Source organism: Kryptolebias marmoratus, linkage group LG13 (assembly GCF_001649575.2).
Source record: "Kryptolebias marmoratus isolate JLee-2015 linkage group LG13, ASM164957v2, whole genome shotgun sequence".
Taxonomy (NCBI): Eukaryota; Metazoa; Chordata; class Actinopteri; order Cyprinodontiformes; family Rivulidae; genus Kryptolebias; species Kryptolebias marmoratus.
In genome coordinates this window covers 5,435,999-5,459,039 of record NC_051442.1, presented here as the reverse complement: position 1 = coordinate 5,459,039, position 23,041 = coordinate 5,435,999, and the positions used below count along the sequence as shown (strand labels likewise).

General features: G+C 41.6%; 2 protein-coding genes across 2 annotated transcripts; both read left to right on the top strand.

Moving 5' to 3' along the window:
• Nucleotides 1–921: 921 nt before the first annotated feature.
• On the top strand, nt 922–9,052 carry ccdc15 (coiled-coil domain containing 15). The gene is made up of 10 exons (XM_017419835.3): nt 922–1,297; nt 2,083–2,232; nt 2,546–2,644; nt 3,681–3,797; nt 3,923–4,039; nt 5,859–5,978; nt 6,054–6,157; nt 6,482–6,682; nt 8,270–8,418; nt 8,488–9,052. Exons 1-10 carry the CDS (start codon nt 1,124–1,126, stop codon nt 8,535–8,537), a joined length of 1,281 nt encoding a protein of 426 aa, XP_017275324.1. The 5' UTR covers nt 922–1,123; the 3' UTR covers nt 8,538–9,052.
• Nucleotides 9,053–9,659: 607 nt separating this feature from the next.
• slc37a2 (solute carrier family 37 member 2) lies at nt 9,660–22,994 on the top strand. The gene is made up of 18 exons (XM_017419822.3): nt 9,660–10,156; nt 11,991–12,072; nt 12,740–12,830; nt 14,354–14,432; nt 14,504–14,639; nt 16,131–16,207; nt 17,579–17,745; nt 17,828–17,865; nt 17,955–18,107; nt 18,403–18,493; nt 18,573–18,635; nt 19,210–19,295; nt 20,208–20,256; nt 20,775–20,848; nt 20,930–21,008; nt 21,460–21,557; nt 21,690–21,754; nt 22,708–22,994. Exons 1-18 carry the CDS (start codon nt 10,098–10,100, stop codon nt 22,721–22,723), a joined length of 1,503 nt encoding a protein of 500 aa, XP_017275311.1. The 5' UTR covers nt 9,660–10,097; the 3' UTR covers nt 22,724–22,994.
• Nucleotides 22,995–23,041: the final 47 nt, after the last annotated feature.

The window sequence follows — 23,041 nt, the reverse complement described above, 5'->3', positions numbered from 1 at the left end:
ACTTAAAATTGCCAACGTTCAGTGGCTTATGTTTTGTTTTTAAGGTTTTAAATGGGCATCGTTAAGCTGTTTTTATTCAGAAGCCAGAATAAACACCAGATCTCTGACTTTAAATACATGAAAATGAAATACATATTCAGGATTATTCATATTTGGGTTGTTTGATATGATCGGAGATGTTTGTAATGATTCATCTGCATACAGACCTACAACGTTATTTCTAAAGAGCTATTATTTTATCCTATTATTCTTTATTTTAACCCCCAAACTTGGCATACAGTTGATGGGTGAGCTAAACTCAGGTCCTGCATCAGGTCTCTGCTGTTCGTTTGTTTTTTTAAAGACATCACTTCCAGTTACTGTTTATCTGCTGTAGGTATTTTAGGGCACCATTTTTATGTCAAACTAAAATATGCCACATTTTTAGCTAACGGGTCTTGGTAATCATTTTGTTGTTGCAAAAAATGCTTTTTTTAAAAAAGTCTATTAAACTATCTTAGGCTCCAAAGGAATGTAAAACAAATCAAAGTTTGCAGGAGACTGCCAGTAAATTGTCTAAAAATTCAGTTTGATATTTGTTATTTACATATTTGTTTATGGATCAACGTAAACAGGTATTAGCTATGGACTGAAAGAAAATGAAAGATCTGCCAATATCTGAAGAAAAACAGCGAAAGACCTTCAGAAAACATGGATAATTATTGATTAATGTCACTTTAATAGAGAAATTCTGCTCTTTTGTAAAGAACTAAGAGGGTGGCGTGAGACTTTTACACAGTGCTCCACATTTTTGCTGTTCTTTATCAATAAAGCAGCAATAGATGTGTGTTTTTATGGTTTATTTTTAGGTTTAAGAATGTTTATTTTTGTTTTACTCATATGAAGTTGTCATGTGTCCTCCTGAGCGGTAGGGGGCGCGGTAATGAGCTGAAACCTTCAAAGAAGGCGGAAGGAGCGAAACTCAAAACTCGGTTCTGGTTGTTCGTCTAATTTTATTTAATTTGTTTTAAGAGCTCGTAAATGTCACAAACAAGCAAGTCGAACTAGTTGCTTTATCGTCGGCTTTATCGTCGACCTTCCCGGGTCGGCAGCACCGTTAGCTCGCAGTTAGCATCCGTTGCTAATGAACGCTAGCCGGGTTAAAGGCTCCGCTGCCCGCGGGAGCGAAGCCAAAGCGGGTCCAACCAAGGAGCACCGAGCCTCCAGAACAAGCAGAGTGTTGGCTGAGCGGAACCAGGCGGTGGTGGCGGTGGGAGCCTGGGTGGAGGACGGCCAGGACTTCTCGGAGCACCCGTCTGTAAGTTGGGGCTGTTGCTAAGTCGCTAACTGACCGTTAAAGGGGGTTAAACCAGGAGGGTTAGCTGCAAGTTAGCTTTAAATGCTCCTCTATTTACGTTTTATTATTTTTCTCATTTATGAGAAAATGCAAAATAGTACTCCAATAAAAAAAGCATTTATGTTTAAATGAATTATAACTGTATTTAAATGTATTACTGACTCATTCTAGCAGCCCAGTCTACAAAATGTTTACTTTTTTAAGTAGAAAAAGAAAAAACGATAAACAATTAACCAGTTGAGTTAATTGTGGGAGTATTATTTTTCTTTCACAGTGAAGTTTTTTCTTGTAGCAGATAGTTTTAAAGCATACATATTGAGTTGTAAGGGTGATGAAACGATCTCAGATGTTTTAATTTCAGCTGTTTCTACAGACCTCGGGGTTTATTAGACGGTATAAAATGTCCCAGCTCGTCAACATTGATCTAAGTGCTGTTTTAAAAATAATAATTTAATGTTTACTCTCAAAACCTGGTATGATCTAAGGTCCTACTCTGCACAAAACGGTGCAATCAAAAGGTTCAAATTAACTCTTTTTTTTTTTCTTTCTTTCTTTCTTTCTTTCTTTCTTTTCAGTTTTTTTTTTTTACCTCATTAGTAGTTTTAGATGCAGTCTTGTCTGTACATCCTGAAATGTTTCAACTGTTTTTTGTGTCTAGTCTTCGCTCTGTTTGCTGAAGTGTTGATTTAAAGAATTTCCAGCTTTTTTTCCACCTCCTCTTTAGAATCTCTTTGCTTTGTTTTTAGGATCTGGCTTTGCTGACTGAGGAGCTGCAGGCCGAAAAACGACGGGAGAACGAAGAGAGTCTCCGGCGATTTCAGGACGACGTGCGACGCCGTCTGGCTCGGCAAGCTCGCGTCGGCGAGGAAAGATGGCAGCCGCGTACGCATCCAAAGGTAACCAGCTTTAAAAGTGAAGTACTTAGTTAGTTATTTTGAATTTATCAGATGTAAAGAATAAAAAAAACATCTTTGTTATTCGAACATGTTCAACAGGTTTTGGTGTAATCCAGTCATTAAGTACTTGTATATAAATAAAGGAAGTACTGTGCAGATTTCTTGCTTTAACATATTATTTTCTGATGTTTTAACTCCTTTAACTCCTTAAATCAGAAAGGGGGTATAAAATGGTTTAGTTTTTTACCTCCTCATAACTGCTTGATCTTTAAATTGTAGTTCTGTTTTTTTTTTGTTTTTGTTTTCCTCCCAGTTGACACCCGACAGGAGAATCCCACATTATCAGGTGTGGACACACCGAGTGTCTCTCGGTGAGGACGCTGCCGCGCAGCAGAGGAGGAGCTCTCCACAGGTGAGTTCAAAGTCGTTATTGTTGAGCGACGCAGCGATCTTTGGGAATTAAAAAAGATAACTTACGTGGAGATAAATATGGACAGGATTTATTTTGTTTGTGTGGCTACAACTCGTGTCAAACTCCGCTCCCCCGCAGCCACTCTCCTGCACGTTTTAGATGCGTTCCTGCTTTAAAACACCTGATTTAAAATGAAGGACTCGTGGACGTGCTGTTGGACGACTTGATGATTTGGTGAGGAGGTGATTAAACCGTTTGAATCAGGTGTGTTGGAGCAGAAAAACCTAAAACCTGCAGGACAGCCCTCGGCTACAACTTACATTTTTATACGCCTGTCCTCAGCAGGACATGTTGTCCTGACCAAGGCTCGACTTTACACGTATCTCTCTTTTCAATCTCAAATTAGTTGAAAAGATCTCTAAAGGTAACTGTGATCTTTATGCCTGAAGGTAATTTTTACTTACTATATTTTCTGTTCTAAAAGTCTTGTAGTTTAATAAATAAAGTTTAGTTTTGTGTTGAGGGGATGATTGTTCGGTGGACGATGTTTGTGAGGAAATGTTTTTGTTGTGAGTGAAGGATGTAATCTGACAGATTATCCACCAGAGGCCACTGAAGAGTTTGCCCTCCGGTTGCAGAAATCCATCACTGAAAACCTCGTTAGGGTGGATTCACACCTGACACATCTGGTCCGCTTTAAACGGACCAGAATTCGTTGGTTCATTTGGTCTGGACCAAACAAGCGGACCAAAGGATGTGCATCCGACTCGTTTTATCTGCAACAGTGCCATCAGCCCAGTTTAGTTGGATCCGACTCGTTCCTATAAACTTTTAAAATCTGCTGAGAGAGACGCCCACAGTTCTGATGAAGATTATGGCCGCTATCTTCAACATATCTCATCTCTTTGTAACATTCAGGAGGCGCTCTCTCTTTCTGTGCTCCGATGGTGGAATCATCCTGCGTTATGAAACGACGCGGTGTTTTCCTCATGGAGCCGTGTGACTGTGATTAATGTGGAACATTATTTCTTTCCAGTCGGTGGAAGCGATGAGGCAGGTCAGACTCAGATTGGCTGCCTGTCGGCTGATCCCGCAGGACGAGCCGTCGTCAGAGCTTCCTGGAGGCAGATGGAACGTCTCTCCAAGCAGACATGTGAGTGACCGTTCCAGACGCCTGGTTCCTCTTTTTTTTTTGAGGCGCAGTTTGTGTGATTGTGTGCGCTTCGAGATATATTTGAAACCACCAACCCCCCTGCCTCCCCCCTCTCTGCTCAACAGGGAAATAAGTTTGACTTGCTGAGACCAGGAGAGGATGTTCTGGAAGAGGAAGGACAGGAAAAAGCAGATGTTCCTTTCTTCATTAGTCACCATGAGTGTCCGCTTGTTCAGCAGAAGGTGACTGAGTTCCCAGCATGCTGCAGGGCTCACGATAAGTTCTTTGTTTAAAATCTATCATTTGTAGATGATGGGAAATACTTATAGCTTATAGTGTCAAGTTTAAACTTAGAAATGTAAACAACAGAGTAAATTACGTGTGAAGGGGGGACACACGTCCTCTGTTGCAGAGAAGATAAAAATGTTCAGACTTCACGTTGCGTCATCAATGTCTATTGAACCTAAACAGTCATAAGGCTGTTAAGAAGTCATGAAAAGGCACGTATCCATTCCCTGATTATCAGATTCAGTTTTTCCTGTAACTCAGAACAGGAACGTCTGGTTACGACACGACCGCGTTTTCTCAAACGTAAATAAGCGCTGTGTAAAACCAGCTTTATATTCGGGTCTTTGTCTGATGTTTTGTGATGCGATACTTGTTAAAAGTCAGCAGAAGCTTTTTTAATTTCGCCTCAGCTGGAAACCTTTCACATGACAAAAGTAAAACTGGGGGAAGTTCTTTTATGTCGGATTACAAAACGAGCTGTTTTGTTTCACTTCATTAAATCGTGATCAAGACTCAGTAGACATGTAGGAAGTAAAAATAAACCTAAAATATTTCCCTCAGATGTTGCGTTACGCTACACAGCAGTTTCAGTTTGTGGCCGACTTCCTTTTTTATTTTATGTCTGCTATCACAAAAGCAGCAGATACTTGCACGGTGACATCTTTTATGCTTAAAGCTGCTGCAGGTTTTCCTACTTTGCAGGAGAAAAACCTGCAGTTTTGTTTTTTTTGTCAGTAAACTGTAACTGAAGCATTCGGATGAGATAAAGCAGATTTTTCTATTTTTTTTAAAGAATGTTGTTTGCTTCAGCATAATTCATAAAAGACCAAACGTATACTTAAATTGTTTATCTTTTAATGCTTTGTAAGGTTGTTCCTCTCTCCGCGGCGCTTTACTTCCTGTAGTTCTCGTCGAGCTTTTAAATGTTTGATTATTATAGCATCTTTAAAAATAAGGAGCTGTAGCATTAATTACAAGAATTACTGAAAAAGGAGCAAACAGTAGCTGTCTGTGACATTCTTAGTTGGTGCAGAAATGCGTTGTAAACTGCAACAGTGGCTCAATAATGTTTCTGAGGTTCAGAAATTGAGTTATCCACCAAACAAACTAAAGTTTATTAAGTTATAAACAAGATGTATTATTAGTTTACAGGCAAATTTCATAAACAACATAAACATTTTTGTGTTTACTGTGTATGGTGACAAGAATAAAACTGCTATAAAGCAGTTTTTGATGTTGGCTAATAAATAATTCCAAATTTTCATTTTAAATCCTGCCTTTTAGTTAGTGAGGGGTGTTTGGGATGTGTGAATTTTAAACGTATTGTTCATAAATTTGTGTTTTTTTAACATCTTTGTCCAAACGTACAGCCTGGTGCTTTTAGCTGTTTTTTTTCTGACGGCGGATTTGGCTCAGGAGATCTGTTGAAGCATCTCTGTTACAAACTCTGCAGTGACATATGTGAGGCTGGGTGTCGTGTAAAATGCTGGAGGGGTTCAACAAGACTGCAAAAACATCGTTTAAATCAGCGGGGTCTAATCCTGGTCCTGGAGGGCCACCATCCTGCTTGTTTTAGTTGTTTCTCTGCTCCTGTTTTGAATGAATGAGTGATTAACAGGCTTCTGCAGGACTTGAAGACCTGCTGAAGAGCAGAGAAACATCTAAAACCTGCAGGTTGGTGGCCCTCCAGGACCATGACTGGACCCCACTGGTTTAAATGAAGTCTTTAACCATTCAGATTTTCTAACCGCAGTTTTTCTGAATGTATTCCAGGCGGGAGGCCGTGCGCCGTGGGATCCAGAGAAATCCCACCCTGATCCCGGTTCCAAATCCGCCTTCAATGTCCCACAGGTTCTATGGCCTCTGACGGACCACGAGGAAGTGAAAAAGCAGGTATGAGACTCTCCGTCCGAACTGGTTGGACTCCTGCCGGCCCGAGCGTCACAGATGAGCCGTCTGTCTCTGCAGCGCCAGTCTCAGTTCCTGCTGCAGCGACGGCGGGCCATGACCTCTGAGCGAGAGCGAGTGAAGGAGAACAAACTACTCAGGAAACACCTGAAGAGGACGGCGAGGTGACGAGACCGCAGCGTTTCCTCCTCTGAACGTTTGATTAAATAAATCTGTAAAGGATCAGTGATGGAGCTCTGTTGCTTCTGTCTCTGAAATGATTTTTTTTACGAATGGCTGCTTGTTGAAGTGACAATAAATCTTCACAAAATGAAGATTTGTTGCTTGTGGAGCTTTCCACCTTCTATTTAACTTTAGTCTCATTTCAGCCCAGCGTTAATAAAGAGTTTATTCACCTTACAGAGTAAAACCTAAATGTGTAAAAGTGTCTACTCCTGTCTCGGTTTCATTTAAAATCTCCTTTCAAATGTCCTTGTCCTTCACTGAAGCATTAAAGCAGAGAGAGAAAAGGTCCGTCTGGAGGAAGAGACGAGGTTGGAGCGAGCTCGGCAGCTTGGAGACATCAGGCGGCGGCTGGAGGAGCGAGAGCTGCTGATTCTGGAGCGCCTGAAGCTCGAGGAGGAGGAGAGGCAGACGACCGCGCGGCTGCAGAGGAGGAAGAGAGAGGAGAAGGAGAAAGACGCCGCGAGGTAATCCGCTGCAAAAATATGTGGTTTCAGTGAGCAGTGGGACAGCAGAGCAGCGGTTAGAGCTGTCGCCTCCCAGCAAGAAGGTCGCAGGTTCACTTCCTGACCCGGGGCCTTTCTAGGTGGAGTTTAGATGTTCTCCCTTACATTGGTTTACCCCCGTTTCCTCCCACAGACCAAAAACATGCATGTTGGGTTAATTGGTAACTCTAAAACTGAATGGTTGTCGACTCAGGCTGTCCACCGCCTCTTGCACAGTGACGGCTGGAGTTTCCGAAGCAGAGAGGGAAAAAGCCCAAAGACGAGGAGGACAAAGTGCAGATGTGGCTAAATCTGTTGGTGTCCTTGTAGCCTATTGAAACAACGCTTCATTTCTCATGAAAAGGGATTCATGTACATCTTCACACCTTTAATATGTTACAGAGTAAACAAGAAAAGTTGTGAGAATAAATTGTTTATTTTACAAAAATATGCTTCAATATTCTGGACATAATTATTGTTATCCTTAAAGAAACTTGTTATCTGTGAATTATTTCAAACTGTTTGACCTTAACCAGTGTCACAGGATCCTTCAAGCTTTTTATCTGCTTATTTGAAGGAAACAAACAGCCACTGGGTAGTTAAATACGGCCGTGTTCACCTCACTGAACACGGAGCAGAGAAAACAAAGAGCTCAGAAAGAAGATTATAGATAAATGATACAGGTTCATCTCCAAGCTGCTTCGTGTTCCTCTGACCTCAGCTGGTAATATTAATGAAAAGTATAAAGTTCATGGGACTGTAGCAGACCTCCCAGGACGTGAGCAAATCCAACCTCAGACATGTAGTGTGGATGATAGAAAAAGAGCCATCCAGAACCTTTAAAGCTGAACTTCATGGTTGAAATACGTCACTTTCTGATCGCAGCATCCGTTTCATTTTGAATCCTAACGAGCTCCATGGAAGAAGACCTAGAAGGCTCCACTGCTGACTGAAAAACATAAAAATCTGACTAGAATTCACTGAAATGCACGACAAGCTCCAATATTTCCAGGACTGATGGCTCCAGTTGTATCAGTTGTTCCTTTTTGTAAATTATTGTGGAACGGCACCATTTTACCTGCGTCTGTACAACAGTGACCTTTTAAAATGCCGTAACTCCAGAAGTGAAAGTTTTCCCGTTGTTTGGATGATTTGAGTCTGTCCCGACCTTCTATAAACAGACTTATCATCATATAAATAGTCTCAGCTGAGCCTTTAACAGACACGCCACCAGTCAGTGAAACTGAAAAGAGACGATATGTTTTTCCTTCTTGGTCTCAGATGTGTTTAGTACAAATTAACAGCAATAAAAATATGGCATGTAGAATAAACAGGAATTACTACAATAAGTAAAGATAAAGAACGGAGGCTAAGATCACATTTAAGACTGATTTAATTAGAAGCTAAATAAATGCCTCAGTGAGAGGAGTCTTAGAAGAATAACAAACAGAACAGAGCGGTGTTTAGGTTTGGTCCGTTTTGAACGTGTAAACACACCTGACTTCACACTCGCGTTGAAGAAAGCGTGAGTGGTTCTGTGTCGCTCAGGCTGCTGGTGACTCTCTGCAGGTTCGTCGAGGCTCTCAGAGCTCAGCTGAAGGAGCGTCTGTCTCAGCTGAAGCTGGAGCCGCCTCCTCTCTGCTGCTGCGCCTCGTCTTTCTGGGACTCCCACCCCGACACCTGCGCCAACAACTGCATCTTCCACAACAACCCCAAAGGTACTGACTGCACACACACACGCACACACCAGCTCTGAACCACTCCATGCATTATTTTCTCTTCCACAGAGTATTCAAAGGCACTTCATTCAACTGTGGCGAGTTTGGATTTGCAGTAAAGGAAGCTGATGGGCTGCAGAGCTGCCGTCTTCCTGTCTGCTTCTCTGAAACCTTTTTAAAGATGCAGCATAAATGATCAAAGCTAGAATCAAGTGTTAAGACTGAGATTTGTTGTGTTTGGGACGCTCAGTAGTGCCGTGACATTTTTCCACACTGCGTTATTCCAGATTGTGTTTTTCTATCAGCACAGTAATGAGGTCAGTTTACATTTCAAAATGATTTATTTCTTTGATTTAATTGAGGCAGGACTGATGGGTTAGGATTTTCACATCAGCCTTTGGTAAACATTGTGTGTTTATTAGCTACATTACATCTGCAGAAGAAAGCTCAAACTGAACGACTGAACTTTTTTGTTGTTGACATTTTGTACAACTTCAGGATTTTATTTATGTTGTCATTAAGATTTGCGTTAATTTGTCTTCATATTTATTTGTCTTTAGTTTGCAAAATCACTTAACAGTAGGTGAATGAATACTGGTGTAAAAAAAAAAGGGGGGGGGGGTTTGTGGGATTTTTTGTTGACCTATGTCAATGATGTGTTTTAAAAAAGAAATAAAGAATAAAATAGCTCACCTTTTTAAAATTTAACACTGTGTGGACTTATTTTATTTTTATTTATTTTTTTTAAGTGCTATATTACCTTTATACTACTATCATACAGTTATGTTCTGACATTACAGGTGTTGCACATTTGAATAAAACTTGATTTTTAAATAAAAAAAAACATTTAAAAAAATCTAAAATAACAAATATTTCCATCAGAAAGGTGATCCTATTATATAGATGATCTATGACAAGTCTATGCAGCTCATTGTCTTCCAATAAGTTAATTTAAAACAAAACTAGATTTTAAATCATAAACTAAAATTATGTAATGGTAATAATTACTGGATGTCCGTCCCCTGAACAATTTAGTTAAATGGCCCTGAATTTTATATAAATACATTATTTAATTAAATGATTACATGATTAAAATGATTGTTTTTAAGTTAAATTACGAGTTAAAACGTGATTTTATATTTAATTTCACAGAAGAAAACAGCGGCCCCGTGCGGAGGCTTCCTGTTTTCTGTGACGTCATCACGCAAAGCTGTGCGACAATCCAGGCTCCGCCTAATGGAATATATTGTGGAATAGCGTACAGTCGAGCGCGTGTGACATAAAAATACTCCTCTAACTCATAGCCGTTGGAGGTTTGGGGTTTTTTTTCGTTCCTTTTTTTAAGCGGCGTCGCAGAAGTAGGCAGGAGGTAGGCAGGCTCACCTCACCGGTGTGTGTGTGTATATATCTATATAAACTCAGCGGCACATTATGGAGCTCAGCTGGACGTCACCGGACTCCGTCTTCGACCAAGAAGCCGGGCAGCAGCCGCCTTTCGCCCCCAGCAGCTAACGGCTGCTTCCATCTCCCCCTTCCCTCGGCTCGACTCGGCTCGTCTCGGCTCTTCTCGGCTCTCTCTCTCTGTAGTCCAGTTGGCAGCACTTCTATCCGTCTGTTTGATATAATCGACATGATGTCTGGGCTGTAGTTTCGGTGCTGAGGTTTTTTCCTGATCGAAGATGAAGTCCCCCCTGGCTCCCGGTATACGAGTGATAACAAGCTTTTCTCGGGACAGCTGGTGAGTTTATCTCTCATATCTCCCTGCTGTAGATTATTAACTCAGCCAGGTCGAAAAACATGGATTTTATTAACCCACAGTGTTTATTACACGCCTGTCTATCCTGTCGCAACCTTGTAATTGCTGATTTTAATAGACTTTTTATTGTTTTTAAAGGCGGACTTCCTATTAAAGTTCATTTTCTTTTATTGTGGGGTGCAGATTTGCCCTTAAGGAGTGAAGGAATTTGCTAAAACGAAAGTATTGAACATCTGAGCTTTGCTGTGTTTGATTGTTGTTTTTTTTTTAATTAAGTTTACTAATTTCTTCAAACAAAAATGATACTTTATGATAAACCAAATAATCGGCCAATTTAATTTACCGATTTTTTTTTTAAATCGTCCATGTCAAGTAGAAATACAACCAATTTATTTATTTTTTCAAGCTTTCTATACACAATAAGCGCTGTTAAACATGTTTAAGTTGTGCAGTTATGTTTTTGTTAAAGCAGTAATAGGTGTCAAAGTGCGCAACTTTTCAGTGTTTTTGTTTTAATTTTGTGATTAAACATAACCACTAAAGTATGCATCATTCTCTACCAGAAGTCTACCACGTGACATGTATGAATCAGTCGCGTTTTGTTGCCAACAATTACGAGTCGTTTGTTTACATTCGAACGCCGACAAGTTCAGGCAGCAGTGATGTGGAGTCGGGTAAAATAATCCCCGGGTGCAAACGGAGTCGGAGATGCCAGGTGGGAAGAGTAAAGGTGAACAACTTCTTCTTCTTCTGGAAAGAAAAGGCGACTAAAACCTGCGGCGGAAGTCGAGCCGAGATCTTCTGATCTGCTGATCCCTGAATGTATTTGTGAACAAAAACGAGGAATATTTGCTGTTTTCTAACGCAGTTTTTACAAAAACCCTGGCGAGTTTGATTTAAGTTAACCCCCAAACAGCAATTTAATGAAGCAGAAAATATTAAAAGCCTAAAGATTCTTATAAAAAACGCTGAAAGGTCGCAAATTTTCACAGCTATTATGGTTTTTAAATGGAAATCTCATAAAAAATTGGTATCTGTATCGACCGTAGGACGGAGCCATATCTGATATAAAGATGCTAATCATCAGCTTTCATAATGGACGTTTGCATCCACGAATACTTTATTTTGTCCAAAACCACAGCAACCAACAAAGACGACCAAAAAAACAAAAACGACACCGAGTCCGATGTGTTCGCTGGGCCACCGGGGGCTTGCTTTGAGGCTTCGTGTGGCAAACAAACGATCAAATGATCCGTTTCAGACGTCCTGGGAGCAGCCGAGGAACTCCCACGGGTCAGTTTCCTGTCCTCCTGACGAGTCAGAGCCACTTAAACAGGAGCTACTAAATGCTGTGGCTGTGTTGGGTTTCTAACACATCTGGTTAAAACCGCGCAGGGGGTGAAGCGGTTTGTGAAGCCCAGTTAAAATGTTCACATTGCTGTTTTATTATTCTCAACACTGATGAGACAAATAAAGGTGCTGGAGCTAGATTAAACACTTCCTCTGACCTTCTGCCTGTCGGAGCGTTCGCTTTTTTTTGTTGCTTCTGCTTTGATTTCTATTCTGTCCCTTTTAGAACCCATTTAGAACGTTTGCTTCTTTCTGTTTATTATTTTCCAAATGACCAAAGGGCCGTTTCCTGCGCTTCACAAGCTCGTGGTTGAAGCTTCGTTCGAACAACAAGCTTCCTCCAAACGCACATTTTGACATTTTGTGAAGTTTTTTTTTTTGCGATCTTAAGCTGTTTGTGGATTCGTATCTTTGTTTACTTCACAGAACGGAACCAGCCTGACTCTCTGTCTTTCTGTCTTCGCAGGTACCGCGGGTTCATTCTTTTCCTCACGTTCCTCTTCTACACGGCCTACCATCTGTCCCGGAAACCGATCAGCATCGTCAAGGTGGCTCGACTCACACGTTTTCTGTTCTTTGAGAGTAATAGACGAAAAACGCGATCTCGAAGGTGAAGGGTTTACCTTTTTTATGAAGCAGAGAGTTTAAAAAAAGACAAATTTAGGTAAGGGAGGAGGAGGTCTAGGTTTCCCTCCTGGACCTGGTGCCTCCTCGACCCGACCGCAGATAGGCGATGGAAGATGGACGGATTTGTTTCAGATCCTCTCGTCTTCTCACCATAAAAGTCTTTTCTCTGCAGATGAACAGTTTCTCGTCTCAGTCGAACCCTAACCTTGTCTGTCAGAAAAGACAGAATAACTCTAAGCGGCTCTTCTGGCTTTTTTTTTTTTTATTTCTTAAATAATATTGCCCAGATTACTTTCAGTTAGTTCAAAATGTTTTCATTACAGACACAAACCTTTGTCCACGTCTCATAGAAAATGAGGTTTTATTACCTCAGGACGCTTCCAGTACGTGCCTACTGCAGTATAATTATAATATAACCGTAAAGTTAGATAAAATGGTCACAAAGCAGTTTGTTAAATGCAATAAAAGCGGTTGTTCCTTATATCAGAGGCAGAGAAGGTTGGCTGCAGTTTCCGTGTGCTCGTTTCATATTTCCTGCTGTTTCCTCCCGGTTGTCTCACTCGTTTCTCCGTTTTGTTTTTTTCTCAGAGTGAGCTGCACAGAAACTGCTCCACGGTTCCTCCTCCATCCGACGTCAACGTAACCAACAATGAAACCTGGTGCGACTGGGCGCCCTTCGGTACGTCCTCCGCCCGCGGTGATCCGCTCTCTGTGGCAAAAAAAAAATGAGACAAATGAGCGAGGAAGCTTTTTAGTTTTTCAAACTCGCCGTCTCGGGAGCTTCGGAATGAGACGCAGTTCGCAGAAATTTGATGATTTGTCAGGTGGCTTTGCTTACGTTTGAAAACCTGATCGGGAACTCTGTATTTAAAAAGGCCAAACATTATACGAAGGGATCTCCTGGCAGAGAAAAATGCTGAATTTCAAAGAAAACTAAAAGGGTCCTTTTCAAAGACGTACCTGTTAGAAAACTTTAACAGATGGTGTCTAAATGGACTCATTTCTAGGCCAAAACTGAATATTTGTGACGTCTTTTTGCGCAGCAGTCCGACTCATTTCGTTAACACAGGTCATTAATAGTTGATATGTTTTACTAATAATAGATAACAAGACAAATATGAGTCAAAACAAGTTGACCGAATGTCCGATTTATTAGTTTCCTGTTGTTTTGCCTGAAAGGGATTTATTTTATTTCTTTTTTACACAAACCACCACCACAGAGAGTGTCCTCAGCGCTCTGCAATCAGACCACTTTCTCCCGGGCGGTCGTTTCCTTATCAGAGTAAATATGATTTCCTGTTTGAGCAAAAAGTAGGTCAGTGCTGACAGTAAGTTAAGATAATATGTTTCCAGATATTATTTATCAATACGAATAAAGTTGATTGTCGTCCTAACCCTTAACCACGTGTCAGGAAGGCAAAACTGTCCAGCTTGTGTCTCACATTTTCTTTTATTTTTACATTTTTTTATCATTAAATGAAAGTGGATGAAACCCCTCGCTGCTACAGTCATGTCTTTTAAACGTGAAGCTGCTTCTAATCACCATTTTGTTGTTTTTTTTATTAACGGTCGCCAACACAACATTTAACACATCATTCGTTTTAAAATCAGTTCGTTCAAACAGTCAAATAAGTTGACAAGTTTATAACAAGTTTTGACTTATTTTGGGTCACTCAGCTGATATTTACTGGGTTTTTTTTTCTTCTCAAACTGTTAGTTAGCAGCCAGTGGTTTTTATGCAACCAGTCAGACACACAGGCAGTTCTGTCATAACAGAAGAAAACGAGGCTCATTTATATGATTTTGACATTTATTTTACTTTGAAAAGTGCCTTTTTTTTGTCAGCTTTGACTAAAACTGGTTTGATTTTCTGTAGCTTTGAACACAGAATATCTCTAAATATTTCCAGCTGATAAGGAGGGAAAACATCCAGAGCCATTTTAACCCATCGAGAACCAAACTAACCTGTTGTTTGCATCTTCAAATTTTGATTTAGCTCATAAAATTCACTTTAATGCTTATTTTAAGATATCTGTAGGAGCTAGTTGTTTTCTCCTAAGGACTGCCAAGTGGGCAATTCTTTTATTTTTCAAGTATTCCTGGTAAGAAACAGAAAAACTAAAGGAAATGAAGACACCTCTGCTAATAAATGAAGTTAGTTTTAAAGAAAAGTAACGGTTCTGTCTGTGTTTCTCTCTGCAGACCAGGACAACTATCAGACCCTCTTCGGAGTCCTGGATAACTGCTTCCTGGTCGCCTACGCCATCGGCATGTTCTTCAGGTTGGCGGTTGTTTTATATTTGATTTGTTTTCGGTCAGACAGAGACCCCAGACGTTGTCTCGTGTCCGCAGTGGGATTTTTGGAGAGCGCCTTTCTCTGCGCTACTACCTGAGTTTCGGGATGCTGATGAGCGGGTTGTTCACGTCTCTGTTTGGACTCGGCTTCTACTGGAACATCCACTCTCTGGGGTACTACGCCTTCGTGCAGGTAGAGACGCACAACTTCTCACACCTGTCTGTCTGCTCATGGGAAAAGCTGTTTGATTTGCTTTAATTACTGGTTAATTTAACAAAGACGGTGAACGTTAACGAGCATTTAATCAATTCAAATGTTTCTTTTTTTTTTATCTGTTGTCCTTGGACATGTGGTACAAGTCACCATACAAACAAAATACAAAACTATAGCATCAAAGTAGAAATTAACTCAATTATTCAGATCGTAAAAGTACAAACAAAGGCATCTTTAGTAGTTTTTATCCCGTCCCAAGACATCCTAGTCCGTCTGTCTGTGGACAGGTTCTTGTCCGGGCTCCAAATTTATAACCTTTTAATATAAAAATGTCAAACTGCAAATAAAAATCTGCCTTCAGCAGCTTTATTAAAGCCTAAAGTTTTACATAAAAGAACTGATAAAATGAGGAAATAAAAGCAAACACTGCAGCTCAGCTCAGACTCACGCAGTGATTGGTTTGAAGTGTCTGCACACCTCTGATCTCTGGAATTAATGAACATTTTTCACATCTGTGTTCCTTCAGAGTTAGAACCCTTTGTGTTCACATTTAGAAACAAATTGTGCCTTACAGTAACTTTGGAAACAAGAAACTTTGAATCTGTTGATCTAACTGCAGTGTAAAAAAGGGAAAAAGGAGAAGCTCAGCAGTTTGTTACTTGAGCTGCTTCACCCAACGTTTGGTTTCATTTCTTTGTTTCAGGCACCTTTTGACCAATAATAACCAGAACATCTTTAAAACGAACCGTTTGGGCCTTCGTGCTTCGTGCAGAACACATCCTCTGACACGAGAGCTGCTTTATATGTTTCTCGATAAGACACCAAACACAATAAACCACAACATTTAACTCATTTCATCCCTTTTCCAAACGGCCGCTACGTGTTTCAGCGTTTTCTCCACCTGGAGCTGCCGTCACTGCCGTTTGCATTGTCACACTTTACTTCATCAGGCTTCACGGTTTGTGGTAAACCGGCTGATTCCGAAGTCGGCTAAAAGTCTGGATCTGACGAGGAATAAGTTTGTTGGCCGTCAGCTCGTTCGAGTTTCACGCCCACGCATGACTCCCCGGAGGAGGAACCGCAGAGAGAAATGCTCTCTGTGCTCTGAAAAACAAACCAAAGCATTGTGCACGAGAGCTTTTTTTAACCAACAAACTGAAGTTTTAACAAAGATGTATGTATATTTGTTTTTAAAAGACTGAAAACCTCCATATTAACATAAAAAAACAATGTATTTATTGTATTTGAACAACCTGTCGGAGTCGTGGAGTCGCTGAAGATGCAGTAAAACATGCAGAGATCTTACGGGCTTTCCTGAGGCTTGACTCAGACTCTCCGCATGACTTAGACTCATCACATGACTCACACCCGTCACATGACTGCAGGTTCACGTCTGCAGGATGTTACGACCCCCCCCCGTCTTTAGGCTCCAGTCCTCAGTAAGTTCACCGGGTCTGCTTCTCTCCGCAGGTCATGAACGGCCTCATGCAGACCACCGGTTGGCCGGCCGTGGTGGCTTGCGTTGGCAACTGGTTTGGAAAGGGGAAGTGAGTACTGGGCGCCGTGCTGCTGACCGTGCAGGGGGGTTTGAAAACATCCGTTACGCTTTTTAAACGCCTCGGTGAAACCGGCGCCGATAAAACAGACTTCATACATCCGAACGTCTCCCGACGGAGCTCGATGAACTGGTCCAGCTGGTTATGTTTTTTGTTTTTTTAATCACGGAGTGATTAGTTTCCAGACATTAGTCACGTGTCTGAGGGCGCCCCGGCCACTTCACTCCGAGGTCAGGTGACGGGAAATCACGGCAGGTTCACGTGAAGCTGAGGCTGCTCAGAGGCAGCTTCCTGCTCCCGATCCCGACACTCGGCGGTGAAACAAAGCTGCTTTTTATGATGAAGTAATCTGTTTTTGTAAGCAGGGGGGGAAAAAAGCATCCATTTTTAAGATAAGTTATTACTAAAGCTGAGATAACCCCGAGGCTGAAAGTTTATCAATAAAGTTCTTTGTGTTTGAAGCTGGAGGGGTTTGGATTCTCTCCCAGTGATGAGCACCTCTGAAGGCACTTCTCACCTCCAGTAATATATTCTGTTAACGCTTTTCAACATAAAAGGCGGGCAGTCATGTAACTCCCTGTCTCTGTGCGCGTCCGTTAGCAAAATATCTCATGAGCCACGGGACAGACTGGAATGAAACTCCCATCCCAGTCCGGCTTTTCACTAAACACACAGACAGCAGCAGAATATCAGTCTGAAACTGACAGGTAGCTGTCTTCTTAGGTCTTTTATATTTTCTAAACAGTTTTAAAAGAAGAAGAAAAAGTGTCATAAAAACACGAGACAGCAGCTTTTCTTTCCTGCAAAGTTCTGAAGAAGAGTACGTGTCGAGGACGACTCTCAGCAGGGGTCTCCACAGCGAGCCGTCCTCCTCCATCTAACTCTGTCCTCACTCCAACTCCCTCCAAGTCCTCTCTAACTGCATCCATATGTCTCCTCTTTGTCTCTAACATCCCTCTGTCCCTCCTCTGCACATGTCCAAACCGTCTCAGTGTGTCCTCTCTAACTTGATCTCCCAGTCCTTCATTCTGTGCTGTACCTCTGATGACCTCATTCCTCATCCTGTCCGTCCTCGTCCCTCCTACCGAGAACCTCCACACCTTCAGCTCTGCCACTTCCTGTTATGTCTCCGGTCTTTTTGTCTCCAAACCGAACAACCCAGCTGGAGCCATTTTCAGTCTCAGTTTCAGACCCACGTCCAGCGATTTCATTCAAATCTCGTCCAGAAGTTCTCGAGATATTTTGCTAACAGACGGGCGTGCGGTTACACGACTGCCCGCCCGTCGTGGTGACGGGCGATAATGAAACTCAGGAGCACATCTGCCCCCCCGCTTCCTGCTCACTGCGTTTCTCCTCTGCCAGGCGTGGCTTCATCATGGGGGTGTGGAACTCCCACACCTCAGTGGGAAACATCCTGGGTTCCCTCATCGCGGGGGTCTTCGTCTCCTCGGAGTGGGGGATGTCCTTCATCGTCCCTGGAATCATCATCGCCTTCACTGGGATCCTGTGCTTCTTCTTCCTGGTTGAAAGTCAGTTTCAGTTCGACACGTGAACAGATGAAGTAAATAAACGTCTGTACGAATAAATCATCTGGTTCTCTCCTTCGTCCAGAACCCGAGGACGTGAACTGCGCTGCCCCTCAGCATCATGTGAGTTCCAGCAGACGCGGCGCCATCTTGTCCACCTGTAACGGCGCTGCTCCCACTCACAGGTGTGTGTGTGTGTGTGTGCGCCTCAGAGCGTTCAGGAGAACAACGAGACGGAGCCTCTCCTCCGCAACTCGGTCAACGGTGGCACCGTGGCGAACGGGGCTGTCTCCACGGAGACTCCAGAGGTGGTGGAGGAGGAGCACCCCGAGGCCATCAGTTTCTGTGGAGCTCTCCGAATACCTGTGAGTAAAAAGAACTTTTATTTGTTTCTGTTTGTTTTCTTGAAGCAGATGAAAGCGTTTTAAAATTTACATTCAAGAGAAGAAGCGTCCTTTGGTTCCATCTAGTGGTCTCTTTGGGTATGACATGCTTACAGAACTTCATCAAGTTTAGGACAAAATGCGTAATTAGATGTGGCGACCATCTTGATTTGGGTGGATTTACATCCAACGTTTCCTCTGTGGGAGTTTCATTAAAGCCGCCCGGTCCGGTCCGTGTTTTATTTTTATTTTTGGTGGCGTTTTGTGTCTCACACAGGGAGTGGTGGAGTTCTCTCTCTGCCTGATGTTCGCCAAACTGGTCAGCTACACCTTCCTGTACTGGCTTCCTCTTTACATCTCAAACGTTGGTCAGTTTCTTCGCTCATCCACGGATCTTCATCCCTGTCGTTCGTGTCTAACGTTCGAACGCTCTCGTCTGTTTCGCAGCTCATTTCAGGGCTAAGGAAGCGGGAGACATGTCGACGTTATTTGATGTCGGAGGAATCTTGGGTAAACTCTGAGTTTTGATCCTCTTTTTGTTTTATGTTTTGAGGAAATAAAACACAACTGAAGGTTTTTTTTAATTTTTTTGCTGTCATTGTTACTCTAAGATGTAAATAAACCTGCTTCTCTGCAAACATTTACTGCTTTGTGAACTTATATTAAAGCTTATATTAAAGCTCACATGAGAATATTAAACCAAACAGAAAGTCTTTCTGAGTTTAGATAATTTTAAAACTTTTATTTTTGACATTTTTTAGTTTCTGGTTTCTCCTAAAACGAGGTATCATCGTAAATCCAGGCATTTTAGGAAAATCAAATTTGTTGTTTTGAGCATTTTAGCAAATAATTTTGTTTTTAAATTGAATTTTTAAGCTTCTGACTAGATAGTGCACATAATTATTGTATTGTTATATAAAAATAAAAATATTAATGATATTTATTACTTCCTGTTTCGCTCAGGCTGCACCTTTTGCTCATCCGCCAGCTTCTGTTTGAGTGATTTTTAATCACTTCCTGCAGGTATTTCTGTCAGTTTTGTTAACGTTGACCCGTTGGAGCTGTGTGTGTTTTTTGTCTCCAGGCGGCATCATGGCGGGCCTTGTGTCCGACGCCACCGGAGGGAGAGCGACGACCTGCTGCGTCATGCTGATCGCTGCCGCCCCCATGGTGAGCCTTTTCTGCTGCTGAAGGCGCTGAAGTGTTGTTGTTTTTTTTGTTCTTACTGTGGAAACGTTACGTAACCCCGGAGCTGAAACATCGATCCTGACTTATCTAAAGTTCATTGCTCGCTCTGTTTATGCTCCTGATCTGTATCACGCCTTAAAGCTGCTTTACTGTTAACCACAGCGGCACGAAAAAAGGCCCCGAAACTAACTAAGAACCAAACTTTATGATGATTTTTTTTTTATTATCCTTTCCTTTTTAAAACAAGTAGGCACATGTGACAGCAGAACCTTTCATTTTGATTCATTCATTGTCATTTTTATGCATCTAATAAAAAAAACAAACTGAAGAAAATAAGAAATTTAGAATTTAGGAAATATTTTAATAACTAGTTTGTGTTAAACTGTTTGTCTTAAATATTAAAAAAAAAACAAAAAAACAAACAAGAACCCCGTTGAGTACACAGTCTGGTTGCTGTTTTCTCTCATCCTTCTGTTTCTTTTCTTTTATTATTTAGTTCAGATTTTTCAGATTGTACGGGTTCGGTGCAGCGAGGATCTCAGGTGTGATCTGTGAGATTTTAAATGAGTGTTTTTATCACAATAACTAAAAGCAACACAGTTCACCAGCGTGACTTTTGATAAATGTGGGTAATAATTTAGATAAATATGACTTTCCTAAAGAAAATAAATATGAGACTTTGGATTCACAGAAAGGTAATTATTCCTTTCTTGTGTTAGTTTACAAAGATATCACATTATAGTAGATATTAAGATCATTTGTGTGATTTTTAAAAAAAATTATAAACCACAAATATGTCATACCTTGGAACGTTTCACTTCATTTAAGTGGATGAGATGTTTGCAGCAGTGGGTTGATCGGTGTTTAATTCTGATTGTTTTGCTCTTTTTGCAGCTTTTTCTCTATAACTACATTGGACAAAAGAGCCTTGGCATTACAATTGGTAAGATTTTTTGATTGTTTTCACGCAGCGCTGAGTTAAAAGGAGCTGCGAGCAGAGACACCCAGCAGAGACACCTTTTTTAAAAGCTAAACTGAATGCAGCTGCTTTCCTGCGCGGTAATAAAGCAGAAAGTCAGAAGAAAAGGGTTAACGTTATCAGCGAACCGCAGCTGAAGACAGATTATGAGGTTTCACGCAGAAGAAGGCACGTTTGATAAGGTTTGTTTAGTTTAGCATCTGGAAACCGACCACCTGATAAGGCGCTCAGTGATTGGTTTATTGACTGATCACATGCTTTCTTCATGGTACAAATTCAGTCCATAATGTTGCCTTCCCAAGACAAAAAAAAGAAGTGAACTTAATGCACTTTTAACATTAACAAAGTGGCTGTCCAATCCCCTGATTTATTCACTGAAAAGGCACCAATCAGCACACGGTTAGTGTTCAGTCACTGAAAGCGCAGATGTTTAAATATTCTGAATCATGTCTGAAAACGGAGCCATGTGTTTGGACGTGCAGGCATGCTGCTGCTGTGTGGAGGCCTGGTGAACGGACCGTACGCTCTGATCACAACGGCCGTATCTGCCGACCTGGTAGGACCCGAAGCATCGTGGGGAAACCCGGCGCGCCTCGTGTCCCTGATGTCTGATGTCTCTCTGTCTCTGGTCCAACAGGGAACACACGAGAGTCTGAGAGGAAACTCCAGGGCTTTATCAACAGTGACCGCCATCATTGACGGGACTGGATCCATAGGTACGTAGGACGGTTCGGAGCTTTTTGTCTGCCGGGGGGGCGGCTCTGACTCGTTACCATATAAATATTGGAGCAAATTGATGTTTTCACCTCTAACTCCTGTAGCTCAGGTCTTTTAGGTTTATTTCCCACAAAGCTTCCCTCCTCATAAGCTCCACATGCCGCAGTTTTTTAACAGAAAACTACAAATTTAAGTCGAGCAAAGAAGGTGGTCTGAGGTATTTGGACACACCTGGCCACAGTCGGGGTTTGGACTGTCCCTGGAGGGCCACCATCCTGCAGGTTTTAGGTGTTTGTCTGCTCTGATGCATCTGATTTGAGTGATTAACAGGATTCTGCGGGACTTGAAGACTTGCTAAAGAGCAGAGAAACATCTAAAACCTGCAGAAAGCCGTTTGGAGAACATCTGGGTGCGTTTAAAGACTGGCGTGTTTGAATGTGATCTCCGCAGGCGCAGCGTTGGGACCTCTGTTAGCCGGGCTGATTTCTCCATCTGGCTGGAACAACGTCTTCTACATGCTCATCTCCGCTGACGTCCTGGCCTGCCTGGTCAGAACCGCCGCTCAGGGTTTCACATTTATAGAGTCAAAGCCTTTAGACTAACTGAGGTCCATTCTGATCGCAGTAGCTGTACGTCCACAGCTCGTCTGACTCGTGGTTCGTTTGTTGCTGTCATTTCAGCTTCTGTCCAGACTCGTCTACAAGGAAATCAAAGACTGGTTGAGACGTCCTCTCCGGTTCAGAGGGTGAGAATAAAACTCACAAAACACTCAGAATTATTAAATATATATATATGTATTTATAGTTAAATTCAACCGCTCTGTTAAATAAAACTGCTGGCAAAATGAGTCGCAGCGAGGACATTTTTTCAATATTGAGTTAATATTATTTTCAAATTCTTCATCTTAGAAGCTTCAAAATGAGACGCTGTTGATGAAATTTGGTGATTTATCACCTGAGAACAAGCTAGTTGTCCCACGTCGCAACGTGAAGAGGGGACAATTAATAATAATGCCCACCGCCCCGTATATATATATTTTTTTTTTTTCCCCATCATATGCGTGATCGCAGGTTTGAAAACTCTACTGTTGTGGCGCCCTCGGGAATCCCAGCCCTGTGTTTAAAAAGAAGACTCCTCAAGCTTCACAATGACACCAAACATTATACGAAGGGATTTTCCAGCTCTTTCAAAGAAAATTTACCCGTATTAAAATTAAAATGATTGTTTCTGAAGACATACCTGTTAGAAAAGTTTGATTTAAAGGTAGTTTTAGAAGTTTAATAATAATATTTTTATTACTGGGATCACTGAATCGTGTCTTTATGGAGCCATTTTTAACGCCGATATCAAAAATCGACGCTTTTTACGTCCTCCGCTCTGCAGCCTGACTCATTTTGCCGACACGGGTCACATATTTCTGTATCTTCTGCTCTGTGAAAAACTATTTACTACAACTAGGTTAGATGTAGTTCCAGGTTTCGATCGGTTCCGCACTAACGGCAGGAGACGGATGGACGCCCGTCCAGAAACATGTCTGCACCTCAGAGGGTTTATTTTAGTTTCAGTAATTCATATAAAAACTCCTTTAAATAGAATAAGGTCGAGGAAACGCAGTTTGTGACACCAGCCGATAAAATATTCATCACCGAGCACAGATGTTTTTATTTTCTGTCATGACTGCAACGTTTCTTCTTGCAGGTTTGAACGAATCTGAAGCAGAAACGACCTCCTCTCGCCGCCTGGTGACCCCAAATCAAGCGGGAAGATTCTGAGCTGACGATCGAAGCCTTCTTACTGTAAAACAAGAGAATCGAGTCTTTATGAAGACCTTATTTTATAACTAATCAACTCATTAAGTTGTTTTAATGTTATTTTATCTTTAAAGTGTATATACGGTTTCAACATTCAGGGAAATTATACCAAAATGCTAAAGTTTGCTGTAAAAATGATGCTTTTTGCTGCTCGATAAAATCACTCTAAAGGACTAAATGTCTTCTGTTGTCGTCTTTTCAGCTTATTTCTATCAAACGCA

Coding starts and splice junctions, on each gene's coding strand:
- ccdc15 (XM_017419835.3), top strand. CDS start 1,124: ATGAACGCTAGCCGGGTTAAAGGCTCCGCTGCCCGCGGGAGCGAAGCC. Junction 3,798..3,922: donor ACGTCTCTCCAAGCAGACAT/GTGAGTGACCGT, acceptor TCTGCTCAACAG/GGAAATAAGTTTGACTTGCT. Junction 6,683..8,269: donor AAGGAGAAAGACGCCGCGAG/GTAATCCGCTGC, acceptor GACTCTCTGCAG/GTTCGTCGAGGCTCTCAGAG.
- slc37a2 (XM_017419822.3), top strand. CDS start 10,098: ATGAAGTCCCCCCTGGCTCCCGGTATACGAGTGATAACAAGCTTTTCT. Junction 14,640..16,130: donor GGTACTACGCCTTCGTGCAG/GTAGAGACGCAC, acceptor TTCTCTCCGCAG/GTCATGAACGGCCTCATGCA. Junction 16,208..17,578: donor AACTGGTTTGGAAAGGGGAA/GTGAGTACTGGG, acceptor CTCCTCTGCCAG/GCGTGGCTTCATCATGGGGG.